Source organism: Leopardus geoffroyi, chromosome A2 (assembly GCF_018350155.1).
Source record: "Leopardus geoffroyi isolate Oge1 chromosome A2, O.geoffroyi_Oge1_pat1.0, whole genome shotgun sequence".
Taxonomy (NCBI): domain Eukaryota; kingdom Metazoa; phylum Chordata; class Mammalia; order Carnivora; family Felidae; genus Leopardus; species Leopardus geoffroyi.
Window position 1 is genome coordinate 149,000,298 of NC_059331.1, and position 24,394 is coordinate 149,024,691.

The window sequence follows — 24,394 nt, forward strand, 5'->3', positions numbered from 1 at the left end:
GAATTAAAAGGAACGAAAACGCCACACTTACATATATGGGGGTTGGTTGAAATTTCCCAACACGAGTACATCCTGACTGCCTCTAAGTAAAAGGCAATCTGGGAATGTGGATATTCTTTCCACGCTCCCAACTCCAAATACCAGTTTACTGAGTAATCACACAAACCAACAACAACATATACTGGGCCGGAATGAATGTACGTGGCAAGCATTCTTCCGACTGTTCACCAGAAGCCTACAAGGCAGGTTCTTCAATTTCCCATCTGCTTCCAGTTGAAGAATCAGAGGATCTGTACACTTATGTGACTTGTTAGTCCCAAGGTCGTAAGAAGCAGAGCCACCATCCGAATACAGATGCTCCTTATTCCAGAGCCTGTATTCTTACTCATTTTGCTAAATTCGCTTTATGTATCAAAATAAAAACGGAATAAAACTTCTACATGACAAAAGATACTTAGGTGACCCCACGGAGCACTGGCGGTTTCTTTTCCATGTGTATCCCGCAAGGACCTTTCCATTAGAATGCTTCTGTGTGAACACTAACTTCCAACTTACCAAAATCCATGATGGAAGCACCAATCCTCTGGTAGAAAAAGGAGTTATAATCAAGAAGTTTCAATGAAACTGGAAAGAGGAAAAACTGCAAGGCTGTTTTTTTGGGGTTTTTGTTTGTTTGTTTTTTTTAACATTTTCATAGTATTGCAGGGTCAGACATTAGTAACCAAGCTTATCTAATCTAGTTCTTGCCCCAGGCGGGGTGACTTAAGTCATCCCATAGACAGGAAGGTTCATGCAATTTGTAAAGATCTTACTGAATCCTACCTAGCTGAGAGGCAAGTTAGAAGAATCTCTTGACTGTCTGAGGCTCTGCAAAGTACTTTGGAGCTTTTTAGAGGAAAGGTACAGCATAAATGCAAATTAATAACAATATAAATCAACTCAATTCCCTTATGCATAAGCATCTAACCCAACGAAAGGAATACGCGAGGCCCCAGGCTACAATGCCAGTCTTCGTCGGAAAATATATTTATTATTGATAGTGAGTGAAGTAAAGATGTCAGTATTCATGATCGAGAAGAGGTTGTATAAGCCAAGGTTGCCTTTATGAGGATAAAAAATGCCTTATTTCACTTGTAATCATAAACATCATTCCAGTAAAAGAGGTACATTTTTCTCTCCTTTTTGTCTTACTTACATGATCACTATAATAAGTTAAAATGAAGTAGCTCTTATATAGTAAGGGGAGAAAGGAACAAGAGAAAAACAACGTGCCACAGCCTAGACAATTCTACCCAGCACCGCTGGGCGGAGAGGGAGGTTTGGTGCCCCTCCCACCTCCCCACTCTAATTACTTTGTCCCCCCTTCCGCCCCCCACCATCCCAGACCCCAGCTTTGTTTGGTGAACGTTCACCAAACCATGGAGCCTGGTAAGAATAGAAAGTTAAAAAGGAGGAGGGGGTGCCTTTCTCTTTTAATGGTCATAAATGGGTTGACTAACACTGCAGTGTCCTTGCTGGCAGATACCTGATCTAGGCCTTGGCTTTTCACACTGCAGCTACTCAAACTGGGATGTGCTTCGGCTGAATCTGCTCTCTGGTGCTTCTCTTTAATCGTCTTCTCTTTAAATGGGTTACTTTCTCACTAGAAAAAAAAAAAAAAATGTTCCGCCTCTGGAATTAACGTTGAGGAGTTTTGCTTGTTCTAAACGTTGAGTTTATCCTCCCTTCTCAAGCATGCTCTGCAAGAGAAAGAGAAAGCATGGGTTTTAGCAGGAGGGACCGAAAAATGGCAGTAACTATTTAGTACTATTTGTATTACTTTTCAAAGATCTACTCAAAAACAGAAAAAACAAGGTGTATGCTCCATGCTCTCAAAATATTACTACCTTTAAAGAACACCACTGCTTAATCATGAATAATCTCCAAATGACCCCACCCCCACCACCATACCAAGCTGAACCTTAAGAGTGAGCATGGTCTGGACTGCAGGGTCGGGGGTCGGGAGTGCCGGACATGTGTGTTCTCTCACTACTAGAGACATCTGGAAATGTGTGGGAGTATTTCTGGTGGCCACAGGGACTGGTGTGGAGTGGAGGTTAAACCCCGAAGGTTCTGAGAGGGTAAGAATCTCTCCCAGAAATCTCTGCTCACTCCAGGCAGAATGCAGATGTTCATGAGTTCATAATGCTGGATGGAGCTACGAAGATAAGTATCTATTCCCAAATTGCAAAAATGGCCCCTATATTCTATTTATTTATTTTTGTGAATGGGGGTAGGGGGTGGTAAATGGGAAGAATTCTCAAGTATCAGATTAAAACTCTCTAACTAGCCAGGACAGAAGATATATACTCTCTCCATTCTTAGGAAGCTTTAAAAGACAAAAGTGATGCTTTCCCATTTAGTTTTGAAATTACTTAGGAAGAAGAGGCTAGGTTGCCTCTAGCTCATCTGTTCACACTTTCTTCCCTAGATCCCCCCCATGCTTCCAGCCATTTACTCACTCAGCTCTTAGCTGAGTTCCCACTAGGTAATCACTAGACTGAGTGAGGTGTTACAGGGAAACCAACAGACATGCCCATGGAAAATTAAGATGTAATATAATGTAATAATTGGCTATTTTAAAAAAACATACTTGCTAAATACATGCTAAAAGTTGATTTTATTGAATAAGTAATACATACACACAGTATAAAATTCAAGATTCAAGTATTTATTCAAGATAAAAGAATACAGAGAAAAAATAATTTTTGCCTCCCGCCTGTTTCCCAGTTTCTTGGGTAACAGAGAAGGTAACAGTTTAAAAGAGGAGTGAGTGGTTCTGCCTCATTCAGAAGAAGAAAACTCTCTAGAGCTGGAGTGGTCAGAGGAGGCTTCTAAGAGACCTTTCAGACCATCTTTCAGAGCCTTTCAGAAGCTAGACAGAAGGTCCAGGAGTAGGTTGAGGAGGGGTGAGGGCAGGAAGCAGCGGCAACAATTCGGAGGTAGGAGAAAGCCCAGTATGTGTGGGGGGCAGAGGAGAGAGATGAGCAGAACTAGAGGAAAAGCCTGGCAAAGATACTTACTTCCTATTGGTCTCTGGGAAAAAACCTGAGAATCCAACATGTCTTTAAATAGGAAAATGCCATTTAGGAAGGTTCCCCTGATGTCCATGGCCTAATGGATCCAAGAGATAAGAGTCTGGAGTGAAGAAGACCAGGGTGGAGGCAGATTAGGAATCAAGCAAGGGTGGGGATGAGAAATGGGAGAGAACCATAAAAAGACAGGGGAAGGAAAAGAGAGGTGGTGATACCAAAGGTATGGTGATCCTCAGTGACAGGGACAATGGTGGTGCCACCAACAGAAAGAGAAAACAGTAGGAGGAGCCAGTTTGGGAATGAGGAAGGTGACTTAAATTTGGGGTTTGTAAAAAATCCCAGATGGAAATGTCTAGAAGGAAGTTGCAAACTTGAAAAGAGATGTCAACTGTCTTTAGAGATAAAGATTTAAGGCCAAAGATGAAGAATGATGACTGAAATAGAAAAGCAGAACAGAAAGAGTGGAAGGACAAATAAGAGAGCATGTTGGGTCACAAAAGCACAGGATGGATAGATTATCCTAAGGATTATCCTAACTCATCCTGGATTACACGTTTCTAAGGCTATGGCCACAGAGCACAAAAGAACAGATATGAAAGCAGGCAAACGAGTTTAGAGAGAACACACAGAAATGGTCATAAAGATGATACATTCAAGGAGGAAGTAAATTAGAAAAGCCAGATGCATCTAGAGAAAACAGGAAAGACAACACAGATAAAGCAGAAGATTGCTCAGCAGAGCTGTCTGGAAACCAAGCACTGAAACATGAGTTCTCTCTTAAACCCAGCATTCACATAAGCTCTGCATCCTTTGGAAAAATTAAAAGTTGAGCACCTACGATGTAAGAGTCACACCAGACAATGTCCCAGTATCACAGCATCTCATTTATCCTCACCCATTTGTGGCTTGATCTGCATGAGACAACCACCACATGTCCAGCTACTTGGACAGGAAACCATGGATTCCAGATATATAGATGACCTCACCACAACATCACACGTTAATATAAAATAGAAGTCAGTATGAAGCAGATTTATACCGAGCCCATCGAAAGGCATTTCATTACCGAAGAAAATGATCACTTTATGAGTGATGCCATTTTGCATTTTGGAGTTATACACTCACTACTTTCTTCAACATACCAATGGGAACTTTAAGCAATTATCTTCCTGGTCAAGATTACATGGCTGTGCCTCATACTACAGTTTAGGTCTTATGGTTACGATCACTATATGACAACGTGTTACTCTTTTCAAATGTTGCAAAATAATCCACACTGACCACAATGTAATTAAAGCAATAGCTAAAGAGTTCTTCCAGAGTCTAGGGAATCTTACTGTTCTTCCTGCAACGCCATCCAAATACATATGGGTAATTTTTTAACCAGATTATGTAAGAATTTCAGACTCTCTTAAAATTTTTTAAAAATATGTATTTTTTGGGGCGCCTGGGTGGCGCAGTCGGTTAAGCGTCCGACTTCAGCCAGGTCACGATCTCGCGGTCCGTGAGTTCGAGCCCCGCGTCGGGCTCTGGGCTGATGGCTCAGAGCCTGGAGCCTGTTTCCGATTCTGTGTCTCCCTTTCTCTCTGCCCCTCCCCCGTTCATGCTCTGTCTCTCTCTGTCCCAAAAATAAATAAAAACGTTGAAAAAAAAATTAAAAAAAAAAAAATATGTATTTTTTAATCTTTACTTATATCTGAGAGAGAGAGACACACAGTGTGAGCAGGGGAGGAGCAGAAGAGAGGGAGACACAGAATCCGAAGCAGGTTCCAGGCTCCGAGCTATCAGCACAGAGCCTGACGCAGGGCTTGAATTCATGAACTGCGAGATCATGAACTGAGCTGAAGCTGGACGCTCAACCAACTGAACCACCCAGGCGCCCCTGGACTCTCTTAAATTTAAGAGAGACAAGCGAGGCCATGGCTGGTTTGATGATCAGTGGGCCAGTCTGACAAAAAGACGAACAGGAACATTTTGGAGCAAGTACAAAACACAGAGAAATCACCACATTCACAGAATGGCCTGCTACATGTATTAAAATTCTAATTTTCAAAGATAGCACAGCAGTTCAGCTAATTCACGGGTGGCTCCTTGAAGACACAAGAACAAGGGAAGGTCTAGGGCTGGTCTACACACAGGCTGTAAACTGTAGTGGCACTCAGATGCCACCAAACAGTGGCAGAGGTCGGTACAAAACCTGCTCACTTTGGTCAGAGAAACAGCAATAAATACAACGTCAAGTTGAAATTTTTTAAAAACTAAACTGGCAAAACACTCTGTTATTACTGTATTGTAACTATGCAATAAAACCTGCTCAAAACCTAGGCCTGAGGACCTCTGGCTGGAGGGATCCCAAGGCCTGGAAAGGTCTGTGTCATTTAGTGTCACCTTATAGGTTCTCCCACAATCTCCGTATTGGTTCTGTAAGTAGCTGCTGTTGGGCTGAATTTCAACGCTGCATAAATTTAACACTGCATAAATTAACATAGGAAATTCCCCGAAGAACCAGGGAGAAGATTTGCAAGTTATAAAAAAAATTGCTTCCTTCATTTAAGGAACTGCTAACACTTCATCTTAATGTGGAGAAAGAAATTCCTCGCATTTGCTCATCATTCACGTATATGGGCCTGCAGAAACCCCTTTTAAAAACAGCTGGGTAAACTACCAAAAGGAGGGGACGGCTCAGGCATCAAGACTGCTCTCTCCCCAAGTCTTTTCCTGATCCCAGCCACCGAGGAAGGAACAGCTGGCAGCTCGCACCATCAGACAAGAGCAGTGCCCTTGGAGACCAAAGATTGCTTGTCATTTCCATTTATTAATATGATCTTAACTGTTTTCCTCAAATATTTTTGTTACACAGTCATCTCATCAACTGTTTTCCGAATCATAGCTTTCTTGAAGGGGTTGACTATCACAGCCGTGTGTCAGCTACTGGATGTCTCAATATATTTAAGAAGAATTATGGCAACCCTGGATTGCTGAACAATACCCATGAAGAGAATAAAATTGTGTGTGTGTGTGTGTGTGTTTTAAAGATACCATTCAGAGTGCTTGTCTCTTGAGCTCACCCAACATCTCGCCAAGATTTCAACAGCCCCCCCTGAAGCTGGATACGGAAGCGGGAAGGCTTACAGGGGAGAACTAAAATGGGAATATGTCTGGGTATGCCTCAGTTTTTACCAAGGAGGGACATGAAAAGTGGGAGTAAAAGAAAGAGAGTGGTGAAGACACAGCGAGGAGACTCTGAGATAGAAGCAAAAGTAATCAATAAATTCAATTTATGAGGAGCACAAAGAGAGCCTTGCCTGTGCACCGAGCACACACTCCTGACCACCTGAAAATCTGATTAGCTAACTTACTGTGTTCTCACTCTCTGTCTGTCCCTGACCAGCAAGGGCTGTTCTTTATCCTCCTGCTTCATGCGTGGATCTGGTTTCATTCCTTCGGTGACAAATGTTCTGTGTAATATGCAAATTAAGTTACAGGTAATTAACTGTTTACACAACTTGCTATAATAATAGACAAAACACTAACATACTGCGGTTCTAGCTCTTGAAGGATAAGCACTAGAAAAGAAATGCCTATTAGGAAGAAGGAGTCTATTACCATGGTAATATTTCTTCTATTAAATCCAGATTAAAAAAAAGAAAACATTGTAAAGTGACTATTAGTCTCAGAAAGTGGTTTTGAAACCACTTTCCTATGATAGAAGGGTTCCTATGATAGAAGAGACTGGGTTAACACACTTAAAGTTTGGAATTTAGTTTGCTTTGATGTGACTCCAAATCCGAAGGGCCGCCCCACCGAAGGACGGGAAATCTATTGTGGAACACCCACGTGTCATCCTGAATATGAGCAACCCAGCTGGGCGATTAATACATGTCATTAGGTGATGATGATAAAGAAGCCTTCAAACACAATAAAAACATGCTCCCATAGGTCTTCCCAGGGAATGAACCTTCTTGATTTATCTTTGTGCTCCCTGAAGGTGGGTGTGTGTGGACATCGGAAGAACCGCATCAGGCGAGGGGCCCCTGCTGTGGGTCAGGAGAGAGCAGGGTGACTGAAGCAGCAGGGCCGAGAGAGGATCTAGCTACAACCTCGAGCTGTTCAGGGGACCGTGTTGCCTTGGTTCAGTGCCTCTTTCCTCCCTCCTGCCAGCTCTTCACCCAGGCCTACCTACAGTTTCAAAGGAGAAAACAGGAGGGGAGAAAATAACTTCATTTTAAGAGGCTCCTGCCCTCTGTCCAAGACCTCTTCCAATTTGTTCCTGAGGCTGAACCAGGAACCAGTTCCCAGGGTTGGTCTGATTAGAGCTCTGCCACATGGCTCGGACCCGACAGGCAGTGATGGGAAGTGGCAGCCCCTCAACTCTCAAGAGGGAAAACAAAGACTTATTCTTATTAGCAGGACCTCTGAAGGTCGAAGGCCTCGAATGCAGTTTAGGCCAATGTGCTCTAGAGCTATGTTTGTCAAACTGTGGTGCACAGAGTTACCTGGGGAATTTGTTCAAACTTCAGATGTCCAGGTCCAACCTGACCTTCTGATCCATCATCTCCAGGGATGGGGCCAGGCAAGTGCATTCAAATATACTCCCCAGCTGATTTTGATGTTCCCCCATGTCTGAGACCTGGTATTATAGAAAACAGCACCCTGGCTTAGGCATCAGGAATGGGCTGTGCTGGTCTGGACTCTGCCCCATGTGCAGATGATCACCGAAACTCTGAGTGCAAATTTTTTCCAAGTGAAAAGATGGGATTAGGTCACATGATCACTAAGCTCTGTCCAGCTCTATTAAGTCATTCGGATGTTATTTACAGTCTGTCTGAAAACAATGAGAGAATACAGCTTGCTCTAGTGTTGGGTTTTTTTGAACTATGATTTCAAAAGCAACAGTGACTACTGGGTTTTCAGGCCTTCTTCACACTCCAATAACAGGGAAGTATTTGAGCCCTGGTCTAACATAAACCCACTATGTGGGGAGATAAAACACGATGTCCTTAAGAAGGCTGACACTTCCAGGGCACCTGGTGGCTCAGTCAGTTAAGCATCTGATTCTTGATTTCGGCTCAGGTCTTGATCTCATAGTTTGTGAGTTCAAGTCCTGCACTGGACTCCAGGCTGTCATTGTGAAGCCTGCTTGGGATTCTCTGTCTCTCTGCTTCTCCCCTGCTTGCTCGCTCGCTCTCTCTCTCTCAAAATAAATAAACTTAAAAATTATGTAAAAAAAAGGGGCGCCTGGGTGGCTCAGTCGGTTAAGCGGCCGACTTCGGCTCAGGTCGTGATCTCGTGGTCTGTGAGTTCGAGCCCTGTGCCGGGCTCTGTGCTGACAGCTTGGAGTCTGGAGCCTGCTTCTGTTTCTGTGTCTCCCTCTCTCTCTGCCCCTCCCCTGTTCGCACTCTGTCTCTCTCTGCCTTTCAAAATGAATAAATGTTAAAAAAAAATTATGTTAAAAAAAAAAGGAAGAAAGAAAGAAAGAAAAATTATTACAAGAAGGCTGATGCTTCCTGCCATGAAAAATTCCATCATATGCACCGATCTTTAAGTTTTTAATTTTGGAGGCTAACCATGGATAGGAGGCGTCATTTGTATTTTAGAAATGAAGAACTGGGTGCATTAGCATTGGGCTTAAGTAACTTCATATTAAGACCCAGCCTCATTTATCAGGGTCTTGACCTCATGCTCCCCCCCTACAGCTGGGTGGCTCTCTGACGTCCCCAATGATGCCAGAAGGAAGCACTGGCTTAAGGTGGGGATCGCCTCACTTACAAGATGTCCTCATTTTGATCCTTCCTTCAACTAAGTTGCTTACTTGGCTATTGACCCACTGCCCACTTATTGATTTACACTTCTGCTATGGTTTACCCTCTGACTGGCCTCCATCATCTGACTCCAGGCTCCAAACTGACCTCTGTCCCTTGGCATCTCCTGGGTCCAGCCCTTGCTTTTAGTCCCCGTCTTTCCTCGGCTCTTCTGACCTGGCTTCCTGGCTCTGTCTCCACACTCCCTTTACCACCCATGATCCATGGTGGACAAGGTTAAAGCCATTGCACAGGGGAGCCTAGGCCGGCTAGAGGGAGAGAGCCTGCATTTTCTAATGGAGTTTATTATCTGGAAGGCTACGTTCTGCCAGGCAGTGCTGAGATAACTGTTTTTCAGTACACTGCCTTAGAGAAACTGTTTTTACCCCCTCCTAGTTCATTCTGCCACCCTGGCTTCCCGGGGGCTGTCAGGAGTATGAGCTTCAAGGAAAGGATATACGGCTGTGGGAGGCCAGGCAACAGGCAGGCCAATGAGAAGGGCAGCTGTTCTTCTGGAGTGAAAGTTTAAGGCTGACAAAAGAATCTAAGAGGCAGAGGCACAAGTGCCGGAGGTCCCCAAAGCAGCGGTGCTGCCTAGACCGAACAACAGGTCTCTTGACTGAAATGTGCTCATAAACGTGTGCTCCTGGGCATGTGGCCTCTTGTTCTCATGCAGGGAAGTAGAATTAGTGCCACAGTATCACAGCTAGAAGGTCCTCATGGGTCACCTGGTTCAAACCCACAATTTACCAAAGAAGAAACTGAAATCCAGGTCACCATGACTAGATCAGCTACTTAGCTACTAGATTAGCAGGTCTTTCCCATAAACCCTGCCTTCCAGTGAATACAGAATGTTCACCCAGAGGCCAGCCAGCTTCTGTACCATTCTGTCAGCAGCAGGGGTGGGAAAACACTTGAATGCTCTGAATTGCCCCTTAAGAATGCTATCCCCCAAGCGGCCAGATGTTGCAAGAAAACAGCAAGGTGGTGGGGGATCCCAGGGAACACAGCAATGCAGATCTGAGAGGGACCCTCTCTATACCCTTCCTCGCCTTTTGATAAAGAGAACTTGGGTACATTTTGGTCCACTAGTGGCAAGTATCACTGGCTCCCCATCTCTCTCCCATCTTCTGTAGTCTCCTGTAAGGTAGGTAAACCAGGATTGAATAGGAATCAGGTTTTAATGGTAAGATCAGGTCATACAATCTTGGAGAGTTTATAGAAAGCTCTGAAGCTAAGCAGGTATGAGAAATAAAAGATACAATAGTCTATCAATCAATGTCCTCCTACATTTTTAAAAGATATACCTCATATAGCTGGCCCGTAGCTTTTAAGTCTTAGAAATAATAATTATAGCAATTTATTATCTCTCTACCCTTATGAAGAACATGTAACTTAATATACTGGAAATAAGAATCTAAATGTCTCATATGAACCCATGAGGAATTGTTTAAGAATAGCTGAAGAAAGACTGATGTGAATAAGTGGCTGGAGAAAGGAAAAGTAAGGCCGAGGAATATCCGGAAATTTTCCAATCAGTAAAATCTATTAGTCTATAGAACAATGTCTCAAGGGAACCAGTGAAAGCCCAATCTTATGAGTCATTTAAAAATGGAGAGGATTTGGCTATTGGAATCATTCCAAGGGGAAAAGTCTTGCACTGCACCGGAAATGGACAGCACAACCTAATGGGTTGCTGTCATGTTGACCATTTTCCACATTAGCACGCCTAGCCTGTTCTTTGGATTTAACAAGGGAACATAAGAAGGGGAGGTAACGAGTCAGGATCTGCTACAATTGACACTTAGGACCCTATACTGCTGAAGCCCCTTCTACCAATGGGCAGAGTCGGGGTCACAAGGTTAGACTAATTTCACATTGAGAGAAAGGGAAAGGTAGTATTAGAGGAAAAGTGCTCATGAAATACTGATTATTAATGCCCTGTGGCCATTTGAGCATGCTCTAAAGATAGGGCGGTGCTGAGCTATACCTTTGCTCGTGGCCTTTATAATCCCACCTTATTTGTTACCTTAAGTCTCTATTACTACTTAATTTGTTATTCCTGTTTTTTCTCTTCCCTTCGTGATTATCGTTCACATTTTCTCTCACTGCCTTATTTCTGTATTAGATAATGGAGGTCCTTTCTCACACCCAACTCAAAAACCAAACGCCATTTTAAAACTTTTTGTTTTTATGGCAAGGCATATCTTGGTCTAGTTGTTACATTTACGGTCACAACTTCCCTGGGTTTTGATTCTTTCAACTGTAAAACAGTGAAAATAAAAGCATCTCTATTTACATCTCTGGTTGTCATAAAAAGAAGTAAGAAAATAGATGTGAAATCACCTTGAAACCTAAAGTCCTACAGAAATACAAGGTATCATTGCTTCTTGTTTCTTGCCCATTACAGTGTTGCCCATTTTAGGATAAAAATGTCATGTGAACAGCTATCTTTTTATTAGATTTTTATTTTTCATTATTACCTGCTATACACTCCCTAATATTTGAATATAAGAGCTGTGAAAACAACAAGTACCTCAAAACACACCTGCTGAAAAGGATATTAAATTATATTGCAGATTGGGGAAGGGGGGTCTCTTGGAATCACTAGTAATAAGTTGGTGCTTTGAGATGATCTGTTCAGTGGTTTCAACGTGCAATAATACAACTGAGGAAAGGAAAAAATAAGATTTACTGGATACTTCATATAAACCTAATCCTCACAACCCTGGGGATAACATCACCCCAGTTCGCAGATGAGAAAAATCAATGCCCAAGCTCACAGGGTTAGTAAAAGACAAAGCTTGTATACACACCCAGATCTGCCCAGTGTGAACTCCCTACTGTACTGTGTGGCATATGTGACGTTTTCACAAAGTGTTTTATTCTATAAATATATGCCATTGACGGCATGGGGCCAGGTGCAGACGGGCATGATGGAGTGGCAACTGCATACACCCTTTCAGTCGCCACTTCAGTAATGTTACAAATCACACAGTGCACACAGGCATGCTTGTTGGATGCTGGGGTAGAGACATACACTTTGTCACAGCCATTCTTTGCACTGACCGCCACCCCCACCTCGATATGGCACTAATATTAAGTTAGAAAAATCCATGAGTCAAGCTTGCAGGTCCCAGGTGTTTCAGTTAGTATTGGTAGTGAAGGTTGGGGCTTGTTAAGAGCATATCAGGAAGCTGTTTTTGACAAATGAAATGTACTAACATAACATTAGCGACATTGCTTCTACCAAAGACCTTTAAAGAAAAGAATCGCTGGCAATGCTACTAGGAGCCACACAGGTGGTGCTTCAAGCAAGAAACAGCAAAAGCCTCAAGCCACTAGGCTTTTAAAGAAAACGGAGGCTTTTAATAAGTCTTGATTGTATTTTCTTCCACTAGTGTTGATGTTATTTTCTAGCTACCCAGATAATACTAACCCTCCCGTAAATATCAGATATTTATAGTGTTAGAAATATACAGTAAGTGGCATTATTATAACTACAGCAAATTAGACTGGAGAAAGGCATGCTGTGTAACTCAAACACTAGATTTAGTTGGGTCAGAAGGTCAACTCTAGGGAGTTTGTCAGCACAAAGAATCACGGTTTCCAACAATTTCTATCTGTCAGAACAACCTATATCCAACTATGATACCAGTTAAATGATGGGCAATTACGTGACCTGCCAGAAATGATCATTTGCTTCAGTGTTTATCATTAGCTCTGTAAAGCACGTGAATTGGAGAAAACACGTGTCCTGTGGACATCGTATTATTCTGGAATGAGGGCTCAAGAGAAGAGAATGACTGCAGGAACATAAAAGAGATGGAAAGTGTTGCCTAAATCCTATCTCTGGCCTCCCTTTCCCTGCTCAATCCAGCGGGCTCTACCAACTGGTAGAAGATTGAACAGGGCTTGAAAGATGGCTTTCTGTTTTTAGGTTTTTTTGTCGATCCTTCATGTTTCGTGTTTCTCTGCATGAGTACTTGCTGCTTACAGACCCTTTAACTTGTGTCTTTCCTCTTTGTTGTCTTTGAGTAGTGGCCCAGAAATATGGGGCAATGACCTTGTGGACACAATTACCATACAGTGGACGACAAAAGTTCAAAGCAACTGGAGAAAGTATTATTTTAGTAAGAATCTTTTTCTTTCCTGCAAATAAATGAGTTAAATATAAGGAGAATATGGACTCTTCCCACAACCACCTGGATGGAGGTTAATTAGCACCTAATGGACGTGTTAGAGCAAATCTTGATGATGAGGACTAGTTTGGTTTATAAAGCTTTTCCACACACATTAGTCCACTCAGTCCTCACCACTGCCCCACGATGCTGGGCTTGCTTCCTTCTGGTGCCCCAGTTAGCTTGGCCTGCACACCCACCTGTTTGGCCTGATTGACACAGCGCATGTACTGGTTGGCCAGATCAGAGCAGCTGAGGGTCTGCTGGGTGTTCTGGCGGTAACACTGAAGAATTTTGGCTTGCAGATCAGCACAGACAGGATGAAACTCATACCGCCTGAAAACAAAAACAGGAACCCGTGAGACAAATGCTCTTCAATCAGAATAAAGATCAAGGCTAAAGAGTGGATAAAACATTCAATAAGATGTAAATGTTGCAAATGTAGAAGCGAAGTTTGAGAAGTAATTTTCTTCAACCCTTAAAAAAAGATACCAAAATAGTTCCCATGATAAAAATACATGTAACGTAAATGATTTCTATGAAATGAGCTGCAGTATTTGATACCACCACGAGCCTCTCTGGACATTGTAACATTCCCACCCAAACCCCTACCTAAACCAGGTGAATGGCACTGATACTCTTCAGCCCAGTTGGCCGAATCAGAAACCTGAGAGCCCTAACTTCTCTCTTCCATGCCCATATCTAGTCAGTCTCACAGTTCGAGACCCAGCAGTCTAGTCCTCTTTCTCTGTACTCACTGTCATCACATTAATTTGTAATCACTCATATCCTGGATTCAAGCTAGTCTGTCTCTTAGCTTTTGCCCCTCTACTACTGCCTTCCAGAAGGTTCTTTCTAATATATAAATCTGAGACCATATTTCTCCCTCCTGCTTTCTGAATAAAATGCAAGGTCAACAGGCAAGTCCTTCTGGGTCAGGTTTCTGCCTGCCGTTTAGCCTTCAATCCTCAGATTGCCGCAGCCTGACCAAGCCACTTTCAGGGTTTGATCCAGACACGCCCCTTCATGTCTTTGCTCATGCTGCCCTTGATTTTGGACATGCTCTGTTCCCAAAGTCCCACCCATCCCTATATATCTGGAAAATACTTACTCATCTTTCAATAGTTGAGCTAAGTATTGAAGTGTAACCTTCTCTAGACAGCTTCACTAACTCTCCGTTCAGGGTGGAATCTACCACTCCCTTTTTGGTGACCCCACTGACCCCATACTGGCTGTTTCTACTGCTTCTTTCACCTTCCACTTAACACTGATGACACCGTAGCCTGGTGTAATTTACTAGCCTACATCTACTGGGAGGCAAATCCCAAGAAGTAAGGACTGTCTTATTTTCTTTGTGACCTCAGCTATTGATATGGATACCTCTTTTAGCAGTCATGCAATAAATTGCTTAGAATATAAATGGGTAGAGAAAAAAACATTTTTAAATTCTGGGCTAAAATTTTACTAATTATACTTACAAATCTTTGCTTTCAGTGAATATGCAGTACTAAACACAAATGCCTCCAAAAGTCTTAAAATATATACTTGAAAAACGATAACAAAATAAACCGAATGAATTATACAAATGAAAATAAAATACTCTTGTTAAGATTATAGAGGAACTTGAATTATAAGGGCTAAATACACGCAGAAAAAATACATAATATTATCACTTTTAATCTAGGAATTTATATTTTTTCAAATTAGTTTTGTTTAGTACAAAAGGCTTCCAGTCTTTCATATCAGTTCTTTTTTTGAAATTTAAATTTTTTATTTCTCTAGTAATCTTGAAATAGCATTATTTTAAATTAAATGGGTTCTAAAAAAAAACCCCTACAGAATAGAGGGGGAATATTTTTCATCAATAAGGAAACCCCTGGGTGACGATTTGTCTCATTACTTTTATCCAAGACACTAAGCTAACACAGATTTTGCTAGAACAGAAAACTGACATGCAAACCACGTTACTGGTCCCTGAGGGAATTTACTTCTTACTACCTTCTAAAGAAAGTAGACACACAGGAAAAAAATAATCCCACAAATTTTACATAACATTGCTTTTACTTTTTCATTCATTACCTTCCTACTCTGCCAAATACCTAAGAACAGAATTTAAATCCAATCCCTGGAGTTTCCATTCTCTTTAAGATTTCAAAGTTCACATGTCTATGAGAATTTTTTTTGGACATGGATTTCCCTAATCCCCTACCATGAACATCAGCATCTAAAAAGATGTGCTTTGAAGAGAAGATACCATGAACTGACTGATTATAGCAAGACACATCTGGATAAATATTGAATAAAATATAATCAAGCACTAGGTCAGCTGAACCTAGCAAATATATGACTAATGCCTATAACAGTTCAAGGGAAAACAGGCTTATAGTCTGTCTTAGTGTTGTGGACCATCATTCTTCTAATATATCTTAGATTTAAAAGCAGGGGAAGCAGGATAGGGAAAGAAGCCTAGAACAATCCTAATCATATATTCAGCTCTTCCTTATTAACATACAGGAAAAGATTGTAAAGAATGAGCTTCCACATACTGCACATCATAAAGAAGATAGTGTGTGGTTTTTTTCCTTTAAAAAACTATTGGTGATGGAATAATTCATTCAATACTATGAACTCCTTAGAAAGAGGTAATTTAAGTTGTATATAAACGTTTACTGAACTGAGCTATTAGTCATGCAAGTTAATGTCCATGAGTTATTTATGATTTGAAATGTGTCAAAACATACTTTTATCACCACAAATCAATACTGTTCACTTCCAGGGCCTGTGATTTCCTGTATGGGAGTCCAGTAGGCCTGTGTGGATGCGTGCGCGTGCACATGCATGCGTGTATACAAATACACACACACACACACACACACGCACACACACACACACACACACCCCTTCTGAAATCCTTTTTGTATACATTTCAATGTTTATTGATGATTAGATAGTAGAAAGGGGGAAGAGGGGTAGAAATCAGCATAATTGTCTCCCACTTCCTGGAGGAGCCTCTGGTACATTTTTCCTGGATTAATCTGCGAGGGCAAAGCTCTGCCTCCATATTGATCTGCAGTGCTTGTTATGCTGCTCTAATGTACTGTTTTCACTTTGGGAAAATGTGAAATGAGATTACCGTCCACCATTAGAAGGCCATAAAACACAAGCCATGGCACCTTCCATTCAGGAAAAGGTTTAAAGGCATTTCCAATATGCATTATGGTCAACCCTCCATATAGCCATTGAGTCAGCGATTGATTTTTATTGACTGCTTTCCTTCCTGCTGATGGAAAAAGTCACTACTAGGCAAAAATAACAAAAGGGCAGAATTTCAAGATACCTAAGAAGGAAAATTAAATCTTGGCTGCAAGGGACATTTAAATAATTTAATTTCTTTGTAGGGAAATAAGATTTTAAAAAGGAAATGGTGAACGACAAATGTTAAGAGAAAGATGAAATATAAATATGGAGAACTCAAAACAGTAATAAAGAAAAGAGAGGACAGTAACCCAGAAACATTGAGTAAAAAGGAATTGGTGGAATAAAGTTGATACTTGAAAATATATATTGATCAAAAACAAGTTAAAAAAAAAAAAGTTTCATGGTCACTTGAAAGGACTGGGGATTTTGATGGGTCCCACCTCATATCCATCCTCCCTCTTCACTTTCCTTTTCGTTCCTGGACTCTTCATTCTCTGTTCCCTGCCACCTCCCTCACTTCTTCAAGTATCAGCAGCTGCCCTCACCCTTCCTACCCCACCCCACAGTGGCACTGAGGACCAGGAGGGTTGATGACCATATTCAGCGACAGAACTGGAGAGCCAAAGACTTGAACAGAGAGTAAAATCACTCCTGGTAGGCATTATGTAGCCAATGAAACCATTTTTGTTAATGTTTAATGCTAATATTCACTTAAAAGGCAGCTAAGAAAATATATCCAAGTATTTTCTCATTACACTAACAAGGCCATTGTAGAAACTTTGTCGGGCGGGGGGGGGGGGGGGAATAAAACAGAGAAGAATACAGAAACACATCAAGGCTGTTCCTAATTTTTCAGTGCTTAAAGTAACAGAGATGGATATGTTATATGTTGTTACTCTTCTCTCTGATTATTTCCTGGGCATAATTTCTTGTAAGCTGCATTAAGGGTCAAAGACACATAAAAACATTTTGGTAAAAATGAAGCTGAGATAAGCGGTACTCAGCTCTCCTCTTCATCTGTGACACGCTGGTGCCTGGCCACCTGTTTTAGAGCTATCTGCAGACTTCACTGCTGCTGTGTCTACTTCATGTCTGAGAAACTTCTTTGATGTGGGTCTGAGCTTTACATTTCGAGGAAACTACTTACCCATCTTTTTAGTTCTGCTAATATAAATGGCAAGGATAAGAAGGTAACTTCAGAGACGGAGGAAAATATGGAGATAGTTCTCCTCATACCACTCTACCAGAAGGCTAAAGGAGTCACGTCATGACAATCAGCAGCCACAAATTCCTAAAGCTCTCAGGAGCACAGAAATTGTTCGTTATGAGTGCAGGTGCATGAAAAAGGATCCTTTCCCTGTATCTGGACCAGTAAGTACAGAGAGAGAGGGAACGGAGAGAGAGAAGGAAGGAAGGAAGGAAGGGAAGGAATGGATGGGTAGATGGATGGGTATGGAATGGATGGTGCTAAAAGAATTCTGATTTTTTTTTTTAACAGGTTGTGACTGCATCCTTCATGGGATCTGGTGGTCTAATAAAACAGTTATCTACCACATTAAAAGCAGGCACACAATACAGCCATGGAATCAAATCTTTAGCTCCAATTCCTATGGCATAATGCAAAAATGGTAATTTTATTCTGTATTAAACATTTCATTAGATGTTAAGCCCAGGAGTCAGGATTTCTGGTTTTATGACACAAAACTAAAGCTATCAAGTACATTGCCAATAGTTTAAAACATGAAATAATCCACTTATCATTTATAATAAAGCTATCATAAAATGCAGCAGCAAAGAAGAAAGTATTAACTCAAATGTGTTATCAAGTAGATCTTTTTCATTTTAATTTTACCTTAAATTACAATATCCTAATAATAGTTTTTAGAATAAAATGTAAACAGCCTCTAACTATGCAAAATCTGAAAGACAACTCCAAGCTTTCCATTCTTTTTTTTTTAATGTTTGTATTTATTTTTGAGACAGAGAGAGACACAGCATGAGCGGGGAAGGGGCAGAGAGAGAGAGGGAGACACAGAATCTGAAGCAGGCTCCAGGCTCCGAGCTGTCAGCACAGAGCCCGACGCAGGGCTCAAACCCACAAACTGTGAGATCATGACCTGAGCCAAAGTCAGATGCTTAACCAACTGAGCCACCCAGGCGCCCCTAAGCTTTCCATTCTTACTAGCTGCTAACCATCTTTATTAATGAAGCTTCTACCTGGGCTGTAATCAAATTTCCACAATTACACTTTAAAGGCCAAACATCTCCCAAAGCTGTCTGCTTTCTTTGTTTCAATTTGTCTCCATATACACTTTGCTATAAAATTTGAAAAATAAAATGAAATAAAAGCAGAAAACTTTTTTTACATTTAGTTTCTAAAATGATGAATGTTATTAGCTATGATGTTGTCTATCCTCACAACACAAAAAATGCCAAGAGGCCTCCTCTGTTATCAGAGGAGGGACCACTGACCTTGACTACCCCAGGTCAACCTGTGTTCAACCAGGGGTTCAATGAACCAATCAAGCTGACAGTGCTCATTGCCCATAATGAGTGCCATACCATTCAACCAACAGATTTAACTGGGTGTTGTGAAAGAAAAGCCTAGCATGGCTAGAGCTACAACAGAATTTACAGAATTCTATCCTATACACCCAAAGGCTTGAAAGAGCAACATCTATCTGAAAATATTTTAATACTTAATTCTTAATTTTAATCTATGGTTGATTTGGGGGAAAGATGCCAGTATCACAACTCAGTAATCTGGATCCATAGGAGGAAGGTGACCTGTCTGCAAGGAGAGAGGGGAAAATATTGCCGGTCTTACCCCAGATTTCAGCATCCCAAGTAAAAGGCCTAATGCTAGGAAAAATACACAGATAGAACCTGTGGTCACCTATCCGAGGTAAGATAATACAATGTTCTACATACACAGGTTCACTGTTTTTTGACCAACAGGCCCCACAAACCCTAAGCAGATGGACACAAACACAGCAGAATATTAGGTGAGTGAAAAGCTTTCCAATTTTGCAATGTATTTTGCTTCCTCATCCAGTAACACTGAGTACTTGGAAATGATGGGGACACAAGGGCAAACCTAGGAGGAGAGTGGGAACTTCCCATGTGACCACAAGAAAGCTGGTGGGGGCTGGCTGCTCTCTCTTCTCATGGTGCTCAGTGGACAAAAACCACTCTGACAGTATGGGACTCCCAGATGTCTGGTTTTGTTTTCCTGAGCAGGTTGCTAATACTCTACTCTGCAGGGAGAACGACATGGCATCTTGCCAACTTCACCATTCGCTGAGTGAGATCCTACTACAGAGACTCACCCCACGAGGGTCTGGATTTAGAAAAATGGGGCCATCTTCTGCCGCATCTCCAAAGAATAAGGGCCTGAACCCTTTTGTTTTATAAATAGTTTCTTAAAATCTGGTGACCAATGGCAACTTAATGTTAGTAAAAAAACTTTTCCAGAAAATTTCTCCAGGTAATAATGCCTTGGACAAGAAATAGTTATTTATTCAGTTCAAAAGATTTGTGAAGTCAGGTATCAGGTATGAGGCAGAGAAAAACAATCAGTTGGCTAATTTGAATTTTCTACCATAGCATGGTACCCTTGATACATCTGGGCTATGTGCAGCAAGGCTTACATCTCTAAAAAGATAAAACACTTCTTACTTACACAAAAGATACCTGAAACATGAGACAATAATTATAGGGACAAAGAACATAAATGATGCCAACATTAACTCAACCTGGAAGGACCCCAAATCAACTTCCGGTCACACTTTCTTTAGAACAATCATGTACTCAGGAGATGTTGTTTTCTCATACTCACACAGTTCCTCTCATGAGGTGAAATTCTACAGCTAAATACTGCACTTTAGTCTGAGTGACCCTTAATTTAAAGACCTATAAGCCATCCCTTCCCTCTCTCCCTTTCTTTCTTAACGATGCTTGGAATATTGTTATTGCTTAATAAATGCCCACTAATAATACGGTAATATAAACAGGGACTCTAGTGGGTTAACCATGCAGCTCTGTGCTTTAATATGCCCGAGACAGCAGCAGTTTATACAAGCATCCTGAGTAGAAACATCACCTGCTGCATGCACACAGCACTAACAAAACAGAATCACAGCTCATAGAAGTGGCCCTTGGTTATAAGAACTGTAATATCTGCAGAAGCATTCTTAGTCCCTTCAAAAGACCTACAAGCCATGGAATGCAGAGCTGTCCAGGGCCCAACATTAAATTTCAATCTCCCAAGGATACATCAATGTGAGTGAGACCAAGGCCACCTTAATACACCAAATTACTTTTATTTGCAATATTTTCATAAGGCATCAAGGTGAAGAAAAGTATTAGTATTAATAAGGAATACTACTATGAGTACTACTAAAGAAAAGCATGGCATTTACTCTCACCTGACTTGATAAAACAGCTGTTTAATTAGACAACTTACAAAATGTTAATCTTGAGCATACACAATACATCACCCTTGCATTTCTTTTATTTTAAATATGTGTGTGTATATATATATAATATATCGAACTTACGCCAACACAAGTTAGCTTATTTTGCCCCACCCGACCCAGACTTTGTGAATGGTTTTTATTTCTCCTATCCTGTTATTTTGAAACGTTCACTAAAATTGGTCTAAGAATGGAAGATATGAAGGTTGGATGGTTCATTCATTCATTCTTTCATCCATTCTTTTACTCTAACAACAAATATTATTAAGCATTCATCACATGCCATTCACTATGACAGGTGCTGAATAAGATATGATCTTTGCCTTCAGATGGCTCGAATGGGGGGGCGGGGAGACAAAAGTATGTATAAGGTCTTATAATGAGATCAAGAGATAATACATTTGTAAACTTAGTGCTAAGCAAATCCAGAGATTTAGTTTTGGATATGACAGAGATGGAACATACAGTATTGGAGACATGAGGACATCTATCACTAGTGAACAGGAAACATGAATAGACTTTATGATTTCCTCAAAGTAACTTTCAAGCCTGCTGGAAGATCTGCACAGTGTATGCAGACTATAGAGACAGAAATGGAGAGGAGAGACCTCCTCTGAACTTGGGGATATGAATACACCCATAACCTGATGACTCCAAGCCTTTTGAACTCCTCTGCTTTCCACAGAGGAAAGCTTGGTACTTGCGTTCATGACATCTGCTAACACGGGCTTGGTTTGGAGAGGTGGAAGTAGTTGTGTAGAGTTAGAGCTTATAAACTCTTTGAGTCAAGTAGGAATCCACAAGGAAATAATCAGAGGCCAGGACAGAATTTTAGACCTACCAACAATAAACAAATGTTGAGAAAAGCTCCCAGTTTCTGTCTTAGTAGGAGGGCTCTGGTGGTAACTCTCAACTGATGCTAAAATTACTCTTCAGCCTTCAATGTTTTCGCTACTTGAGAATGCTTTTTGTAATCACTCTGTTGCCTTATTACTTGATAGGGCCAAGGAGGAGCAAACTGAACAACTGGGTCCTGGATCAATGCCCAAATTTGGAGTTAGGAGTGAGAGAGGAGGGGCGGGGATAATATGGGGGAAGTAAAAAGATACCAGGAAGCAAAAGAACACACCAGAATTACAGGGAAATCATGGAGGAGAAAGGGAAGACATTATGGGCCAGATGAGTTTCAGTGGAGAAAAAAACAGAGGGTCTGACTGAGCATCCCAACCAGCCCATGGGAAAGGGGAGGCTGCACATTCTAGGCCACGGGGCTGAAGCCAACTGTGGCAGTTGTTTTCCAAGACAACTTTCATTGCAAATTGTGGAAGGAATATTATACTTCCCTTCATCACCCATCCTTCCTGTAGAGAGTCCTCAGGTTCAGAAGAGGAAGGACTGGATATAGCCAGTGTGGCCATCCCCAATGCAGCCAAGGAGCAGGGCACCAGTCCTGGCAAGACAGAGTACTTGCAATGAACCTAGGCCTTTCCAAGCAAATGTAATGAAACACTGCGTACAACCTCCCAGAGATAATCCTTCCATATTTGGAGAAATATAGATTTCAGAGGCCTTATAATATCATTTTCACCAATGAAATCTATTATAATAGCACAGAATCACAGAATCTTCCAATTGAGTAGTATGGTACCAGGAGCCTATACAGAAATATGGTTGAGCACACATATTCATGTTAAGCTCCTATTTTTAGGCACTTAAAAGTTTTCAAAAAGAATTACCCGTTGGGATGGATTTCTTAGGCTCCTCAGCCGAGGGGATGCTTAGGCAGTGAGAAGTTTGGTGAAATCCCATTTGAGTCACCTAAGCATAAAAATACGTTCCACTATCCCCACATCTTCCCAGCTGTGATCACAGGTGAACGTTTAACACTAAGATAAGTCAGGAACAGCTTCGTTCTAAAACTTTCACAACTGTCACACAGCTCAGTGAGGACTGTGGCACATCCTAAGACAAGTAGGTTAAGACCAAGAGGTCTGTAGTGACACGGTGCACCACACTACTTGAGGTGATGCTCCTTCTTCCACCACGTTTTGAAAGCAAGATCCAACTGGCAGATACGCCCAGGAAGGAATGTGTCTGGCTCTCTTAACTGAAAGAATTGCAGATGTGTTTATTTTAGTGACAAGTGAAGAGAAAGGTCATCCCTACTGACTTGTCCTCTAAGTGTCAGGGTGCTAGAAATGAGGAGTGGAGGGAATAGCAGGGATGAAGGAGGCAGAGATTAGCCTGTTGTTGGGTCTCCACTCCTTTGAGGACTTGAAGGGCTGGATGCTTAAGCACTGCCACCAGAAGCAGGAAATCCCTAAACGGGTGCAACAGGCATGCCAGCAAATCTCTAGGGACACCAGGCAGCCAGGCAGAAAAAAGTCACATGGGCATCATACTGGTGGCCACCATGTATACGTTGTGAAGAGAGTCCTAAAGGGTGTGCAGAAACAAAAGGAGAGAGAAAAACACACACACATGAAAGACACACACTTGCAGAAGTCATAGGCAGCACAAGGCAATAAAGGTGCCAAGGAAACAGTACAGCGGTAGGTGCCACACTGTTCTCAGGAGGTGGTGATTGCTCCCAGTGGAGGGAGGCAGGAGGACAGTCTGGGTGCCTTTTCCAGAGAAAAAGGAGAGGGGGTAAAAGACCCCTGAGTGAAGGCTGGGACTGCAAGAAGACAGAGGCCAGTTGAGAGACTGCAAGAAGACAGAGGCCGGCTCAGGTTCAGCGGAACCAGGCATGTTCAGGGGACTTAGGCTGGAGGCAATGCTGCAAAGGAAGGGGCAGGGGCTGGGACAGACTTCCTATAAAAGACAGCGTGCTTACAGTCTACTCCGCAGGCGATGGCAAGCCACCAGCCTGTCCAGATGAGAGAGTGAAGTTATAAAGGTGCCACCGTGGAGAGGCTGAACTGATCTGAATAAACCACATGAGCGGCAGAGGGAGCAGTCTAGGCTGGGACGCCAGCAGAGCAGTCCCCAGGTATAAAACAGGCAAGAACAGCAGCCCTGGAAAGCAGGAATGGAAGGATGAGATAACGTACCAGACACGGATTTAAGAGGAGGAAAGACGGAGTGGCACACACAGGGTTTAGGCCTGAGTCTTTAAAGAATGAAATTGCTCAAGGGCATCAGGAACCACAGCTGGAAAGGAGCCACCATGACCCACAGCGTGGAGCTGGAGCTCAGCACGGGGCAGGGCTGCATGCGCAGATGGGAAATCCCTGAGCAACCCACAGGGGGCGCTGCGGGGCAGTGGCCTGGGGAAGTGACAGGGAAGGGGGTGGGCCGGCCACAAAGCTGAGAGTAGAGGGAAGAGCCAGCGGAGCGCAGTGTCCCAGGCCAGGGAGGACAGAGTTTCATGAGAGAGAAGGCAGTTAACAAGAATAAGACCGATTAAAGGTCATGGCATTTGATCCCCAGCAATTTGGAGAAACAATTTCAGTAACAGGCTAACAGGCAGTTAGAGAAATGGAGGCAGTGGGGTTAGGTCAGTTCAATATCCCTTACTGGGTGCATGTTACATACACAGCAGAAACTATGTGTGTGTATGGCGGGGGGAGAGACATCCATCCCACAGGAGCTACTTCAATAGGGTACAATTGGCAACAGGAGAAAGGGAAAAATATGAAAGGGGAGGATTCCACCTGGCTGGA

The 24,394-nt window shown here is 42.1% G+C and overlaps 1 protein-coding gene across 2 annotated transcripts in view; it reads right to left on the reverse strand.

Annotated features, from left to right (window-relative positions):
* Window positions 1–1,010: 1,010 nt before the first annotated feature.
* The window catches only part of CHCHD3 (coiled-coil-helix-coiled-coil-helix domain containing 3), a 280,779-nt gene continuing 257,395 nt past the window's right edge, over window positions 1,011–24,394 (reverse strand). For both annotated transcript variants that reach the window (XM_045495678.1, XM_045495677.1), the window contains 2 exons: window positions 13,257–13,392; window positions 1,011–1,739 (listed from right to left, as the gene is read on the reverse strand). In XM_045495678.1, the coding sequence (XP_045351634.1) occupies window positions 1,716–1,739; window positions 13,257–13,392 (160 nt within the window). In that variant the 3' untranslated portion in view covers window positions 1,011–1,715. The remainder of the gene's footprint in view (window positions 1,740–13,256; window positions 13,393–24,394) is intronic.